The 5,735-nt window shown below is 58.0% G+C and overlaps 1 protein-coding gene across 1 annotated transcript; it reads right to left on the bottom strand.

Moving 5' to 3' along the window:
- Positions 1 to 2,739: 2,739 nt before the first annotated feature.
- On the bottom strand, positions 2,740 to 5,229 carry CDK5R2 (cyclin dependent kinase 5 regulatory subunit 2). Its single transcript, XM_036422031.2, has one exon. The coding sequence runs from the start codon at positions 5,016 to 5,018 to the stop codon at positions 3,903 to 3,905; it is 1,116 nt and encodes a 371-aa protein (XP_036277924.1). The 5' UTR covers positions 5,019 to 5,229; the 3' UTR covers positions 2,740 to 3,902.
- Between the last annotated feature and the right edge of the window lie 506 nt (positions 5,230 to 5,735).

Here is a 5,735-nt window from a genome sequence, read left to right as displayed (position 1 = left end):
CTGCAAGTGCATGAGAGAAATTGACTCTGAAAACCTCATCTATGTATTAATCTGCTCAAAGGAACTTATATCCTAAGACTATGCCCTGGGGTCTATTTTGTACCTAATCTTTTACCACACTGAACTAAAACCATTTTTTTCCATATACCATTTACATATCTAGCCTGTGTAGGTATAGATGATCCTCTTGTAGGGTATCTGGCAAGTTGCTGAGAGGCAAAGTAATGGTCTTAATAAAGGTATTTAAATTTTGAGCCCTGTGCTGTCTTGAAGCCATTCTCAGCAAATGTCATTTATGTACCACTTAAAGTAGGGCACATGATGAAGGTCAAGCCCCACACCTAGCTGCCAAACCTGCCCTTATTGTAAAAATCCTTTGGAAATGCCTATTTGAAAGCCTGAGGCAGAGTCCTCAGGTGGATAGAGGCCACAGGATGTCCCCTTGGATACTGCCAGATGCTCTGGTTGCTGGGCATCCTGCCTAGCAAGCAAAGCAGTTACCATGACAACCCTCCCCCCCAACTCTGCAATTTTTTGTTTCTCCTTTCCCATTAAGTACTAAGGTATTCCAAGGGCAGGCAAGCACAACTCTCAGGACTGGATGTCCTCTGCACCAGGAAGTGGGGCAGGGAAGGTGGGAGTGGAGATGTGTATGTCACAGTTGAATAAATTTTCATCAGTATGAATGCATATGTACCTATTTCTGGGTTAGAATGTGTGCCCTTTGTTGTATATCAATGCATGTATTATGCAAATGGTCACTGTTTATATGCCCACTTGCTATCTTGCTCCCCTCCCCTCTCTGCTGCCCCTGTACTGGGAGAGTCACCCCCTCCCCCTCAACCAGAAGTGTTGAGTCATGGCTCCAGCTGGGTTTCTGTCTCCTATTCTTTATCTCCATTTTTTCCTCAGTCACTCCTCACCCCTGCTGGGCTCTCTCTTGAGCTCTGGGCCCTCTTCACAACCCCCTTCCTGAGCCTGGACTCATTTTCCCAAGTCATTTGCCACTTCACTTCTTGGCAGTAAAAAGGAGGCACTTCGCTCTGTTTCTAAGCTTATTTGCTTCTCACCTTGCCTTCTCAGAAGACAATTCTGAGCTCTTCACCTTAAAATTGCCTTCTCTCCCAGAAAACAGGACTCTGATCAAGTTGACCCAGAAGGCTAATTCTTCCATGTATTCACGCTGATCCTCCTCAAGTCCTTCACCCCTAATCAGATTATGGCAAAGCCTCATGCCTTGGGGCACAGTAAGGAAAGTGAGATTTAATTTGACTCCACACACTGAGACTTTTTCTCATTTCAGGTCTCCAAGTGCCAAACCACAGGTTCCTGGAGGAACACGTGTGTGTGTGTGTGTGTGTGTGTGTGTGTGTGTGTGTGTGTAGTACAGGGAAGATGCTCCGTTAATAGGTTCACGGGCAATATCTAACGCAGTAACTCCAATCAAGCAGTCTTGCTAACTAGTTCCAAATAAGGAAGATTAGGATTGTTTCCCCCCCATAGAAGATGAGAGAAAGGAGAGGTGGCCCCGCCCATCCTCTCAGTCTGGTTACTATGGCGACAGCCGCGAGGTGACCCAAGTGCTCCTCCCTCCCTCCCTCCCTCCTTCCAAACTAAGAGAGATGACGGCACCGCGCTGACTGCGCCAAATTCCAGCCAATGGGCGGCAGCTCCCGCCTTCCCTTCCGCCAGTTCTCTCCCCCTTCCCCGGGGAAACTCGATTCACAAATCTGGACTGGGGATTTCCGGCTCCAGGCCAGGTCCAAGGGTGCTTGGCAGAGGCTGGGGGAGAGTCGAAGTCTGTCCTCTTAGGAGGGCAAGTGGAAGCCGTCATTCCTGGGTTTGGGGGCAGACTCCTGTGACTCACCGTAGAATAGATCGCACCCCACTTCCAAATTATCCGGAAGACCTAGTTGAGACCCAATCTGCCACTCCTCTTGCCGCTACAGGCCCCTACCCGGCTCTTCCTCCCCCTACGTGCAGTCAGCACCACGGACAGCGAGCCTTGTTCTTGAGGTGTCCTGGTGACTTAGGGTCAGCGCTTTTACTGGAGACAGGCTTTCTTGGGCCAATGAAACAGTGAATGGAGAGCTTAGCCATGTGGCTAAGAAGGCAAGGGAGACCAAACAGGGATCTCAGGATAAATCGGTTATTTCTCTTTCAACCCCAATCAATGGCTCCTGTCTCCCAGGTTGCCTGTGTCCTAACCTCTCTAGGGATAAAGAGCCAGGTCTGAATCTCAAGCAGGAATGGTACTCCCACGTCTGCTCTGGGAAGGCGTGTGACCGAAGCAGCATTGAAGCAGTCCAGTGGGTGAGGGGAAGCGTGTGGGGCTGCGTGTGGCAGTCAGGCCCCACCTACGAGTGGTGAACACAGACTTAAGTCAGGTCTGCCTGGCCTCCTGACAGGATATATGGCGGGGAGAGATGGAGGAAGAGAAAAGTAGCCACAATAATTAGCTAGTTCTGCCTCAATGGACCACTCTGTAAAAGGGGGACAACTTCTGCTGTCCTCATCACTGAATCCAGAAATGGATCGGCCACTAATGAGGAGCTAGGTCAGACAAAATGGAGGTGGGGATGAGGATGGCAGTAAATGAGACCGAAAGAGTAGCAGTTCTCAGGGACCAGACCTTTCTTACTAGGCCCTTGGGGACCTCCTGCCCTGCTTGTGGCAGCTCCACCCCTGCTCCTGCCCCCTCCCTCCCGGGGCCCAAAGAAAGGCCGGCGCAAAACCATCTGCAGGCGCTACAAGCGCTTTATAGTTATCTTCCGGACAGACGGACAGACAGTGCGGCCCGCGCCATCGGCCCGCATCATTGGCACCTTGGATTCCGCACCAGGCCCAACCCAGTCCCCGGTACCCTCCGGAGAGGATTCCAGTCCGGCCTCAGATCAGCACCTCAGACAGCTCCCTGCCCAACCCTCCCTCCCCCCACCCTCCAGAAACAACCGAATAAATTAAAAGAGGGGGAAACAGAAAACACCGAAGGATAAGGAAGAGGGTGCCCCTCCCCCTAAGTAAGAAGAGTTTCTGTCTCTTCCCATCCTTCCGCTGAGGCACCACTGCCGCCGGGGTGGCCTCCTAGGTTGAGTTTGCTCCCAACGGTCAGCCTCTTGCAGTCCGGCATCCCTCTCCCCGCAACTCCCGGCATGCAACACGTTGGAAAGGTAGAGAGAGGCGTTGGGGGTGGGGTGAAGGACCATCCTGGTGGTTGTCTGAGCCTCTGGGAATACAGTTTCTCGCCGCACCTCAGTCCATCCAAATTAAGAACTAATGTTCCTTTTGGTCTGGGGAGGGAGGAATGGGGGCTCATTGGGAGGGGGGGATGAATGCAGGCTGACACAGGCGGGGTGGGGGAGGCAGACAGGAAGGAAGGTGGTGACACATGCCAAGAGCGAGGAAAAAGAGAACAAGATGGGCGATGTGGACACAGGTGCAGAAAGGGAAACAGGGGCAAAGAGAAATAGGTATGGGGTGAGATGGAGACGTACATTCACACCCAAGGAAAGTAAAATGGGAAGGCAGATAAGAGGAAAGAGGAAGATACAGGAAGAAAGTGAGGAAACGGACCAAACCCGAGGAAGCTGGGCTTATAGACACACACGGAAGGGAAAGGGGAGACCTGGGCAGAGTTGGAAGGGTGAGGACGCACACAGAAAGGTTGCGGTAGGGGGATCCCTTTCCCGCGTCCATCCCTCAGCCCCACCCTATGCCCAGCAAATCCAGACGCCTCGGCCCCTGGCTTCCTGGCCTCCACCTTCCCTGGCGGGGCAGGGGCGGCTCCTACTCCGGCGGGGTTGGGAGCGGCGGTAACAGAGGCGGCAGCTGGATGGTTCCAGGGCTCCGAGTGTGTGTGTGTCAGGGGCTGGGGCGGGGGCAGGGGCGGCCGTCGGGTATGCCTAGCGGTCCAGGTTCATAGTCCAGTGCTTGGCTCCGGTCGCGCAGCTGTCCCTGGCGGCCGAGGAGGAGACGGGGGTTGCGGGCGCTCCCCCACTGGGTGGACCCCCGGCGCCGGCGGCGGCGGCCTCGCCCTCATTCTTGAGGTCTTGAAAGACTTGCGTGAAGAAGTGGGGGTCGGCGTTGAGCCGCAGCATCTGCGGGCTGAGCCGCTGGATGAGGCGCAGGCAGCGTTGCCAGAAGCGCTCCTTGTCGGGCTCCACGAGGAAGGGCTTGAGCGGGTAGGAGATCTCGTTGCCCATGTAGGAGTAGGCGAGGTAGAGGCAAGTGAGGAAGGCGGCCTGCAGCTCGGCGGCCGACGCCAGCTCATCCCCGCGCAGCGACTCTCGGCACAGCAGGTACACGAACACCAGGTTGGCAGGCGTAATGAAGGCCTGGTCTTGCCAGCCCTGCAGCAGCAGCGAGCGGTCCACCCCGCGGAACCAGCCCACCAGCTCGCCGGGGCTCAGCTCCTTGAGGCGGTAGCAGCGTCGGCACACGAAGTCGCCCAGGCAGCGCAGCAGCTCGCCCGTGGACGCCTGCACGATGACCCGCCGCGGCGAGCCGCCGGGCACCGGTGGCGCCGCCTGAGGGGCCGGGGGCGGCGGCGGCGGCTTCCCCCCGCCCGAGCCTGGCGGCGGCGCGGCCCCGCTGCCCCCCGACGGCGGCTCGCAGGTGGCGGCGGCGGCCGCGGGCACTGTGGGCACCGGCACGGCCAGGGGCTTGGTGGCGCCGCCGCCGTCTGGGGGATCCCGGCCCTTGCGGAGTAGGTTCTCGCGGTTGCGTTGCTGGACCAAGGGGTCCGCGCCAGCGGACGATGGCTTGGGCGTCACCTTCTTGCTGCCTTTCTTCTTCTTGGCAGACGCGGCCACCAGGCGCTTCCAGGTGAGCGCCGAGATGAGCACGGATGGCCGTTTGAGCCGGCTCTCGCCTTTGCCGCCTTTGCCTGCTGGCGGCGCTCCGTAGCCCCCCAGAGCCTCGTCCCCCGCGGGCGGTGCCTTCTTCTTCTCCTCGGGCAGCCCGCCGGGCCTCCGGCCCTTGGCCGAGGAGGCTGGGGAAAGAGACAGCACCGTGCCCATCCTGCAGAGAGGGGCCGGCGCCCGGGCCCCAGCGGGAACCACGGGCGGCGCCGCTGCTGCCGCCGCCGCCGCCGCTACTGCAGCCCCCGGGGACCCGGCGGGGGGAGGGGGGGGCCGAGCCCCGACCGGGGCGCGGGAACGGGAGGGGAAAGCTGGCTGCTTTGCTGCTCGGCGACTGCTGCTCCGAGTCTGAGCTGCGCCAGCTGCAGCGTCAGCCCCACCCCTGGGGCCTCTTCTTTCGCTGCGCCGCGCCCCGCTTCACGCAGCCAATCCTCGCCCGAGCTGCCCTCCTAATCGGCAGCTCTTCTGACCAATAGAACCTCACATGCCCATCACATGTTCCGCCCACTTCCACCCTCTGTTGCAGATCCTTTCCCTACACCAGCAAGGGGTATGGTGGAGGATGTGGTGGTCGTTCTAGGACCCCGTAGGGTCTGAGCTGGGGAGGAGTGGCTGCTCCCACCTCCCTATACAGGCCTTAGAGACCTGGGTCAGCTTGTTTGGATGCACTGAATAGAGGCAGAAGAGAAGCCATGGAAACAGCCTCCCTTTTGATTATGTGTTGGTGGCAGCACAGGTAGCAGTGCTGCCATCTGGGTGCTCTGGCTTCGGCGGGGTCTTACTGCACTGGCCCCTTCAATTGGGCTGTCTGAGCTGTTTCCTCTTAGATCTTCTCCCCTATCTTACCTCCTCACGAGGCCACCACAGAGAGCTGTA

This window comes from Pipistrellus kuhlii, unplaced genomic scaffold (genome assembly GCF_014108245.1).
Source record: "Pipistrellus kuhlii isolate mPipKuh1 unplaced genomic scaffold, mPipKuh1.p scaffold_m20_p_7, whole genome shotgun sequence".
Classification (NCBI taxonomy): domain Eukaryota; kingdom Metazoa; phylum Chordata; class Mammalia; order Chiroptera; family Vespertilionidae; genus Pipistrellus; species Pipistrellus kuhlii.
Note: the sequence above shows the minus strand (reverse complement) of the source record. Positions and strands in the feature narration are given on the sequence as shown.

What these genes read in the sequence shown, in the direction of transcription:
- CDK5R2 (XM_036422031.2), bottom strand. Translation starts at nt 5,018, where the DNA reads ATGGGCACGGTGCTGTCTCTTTCCCCAGCCTCCTCGGCCAAGGGCCGG.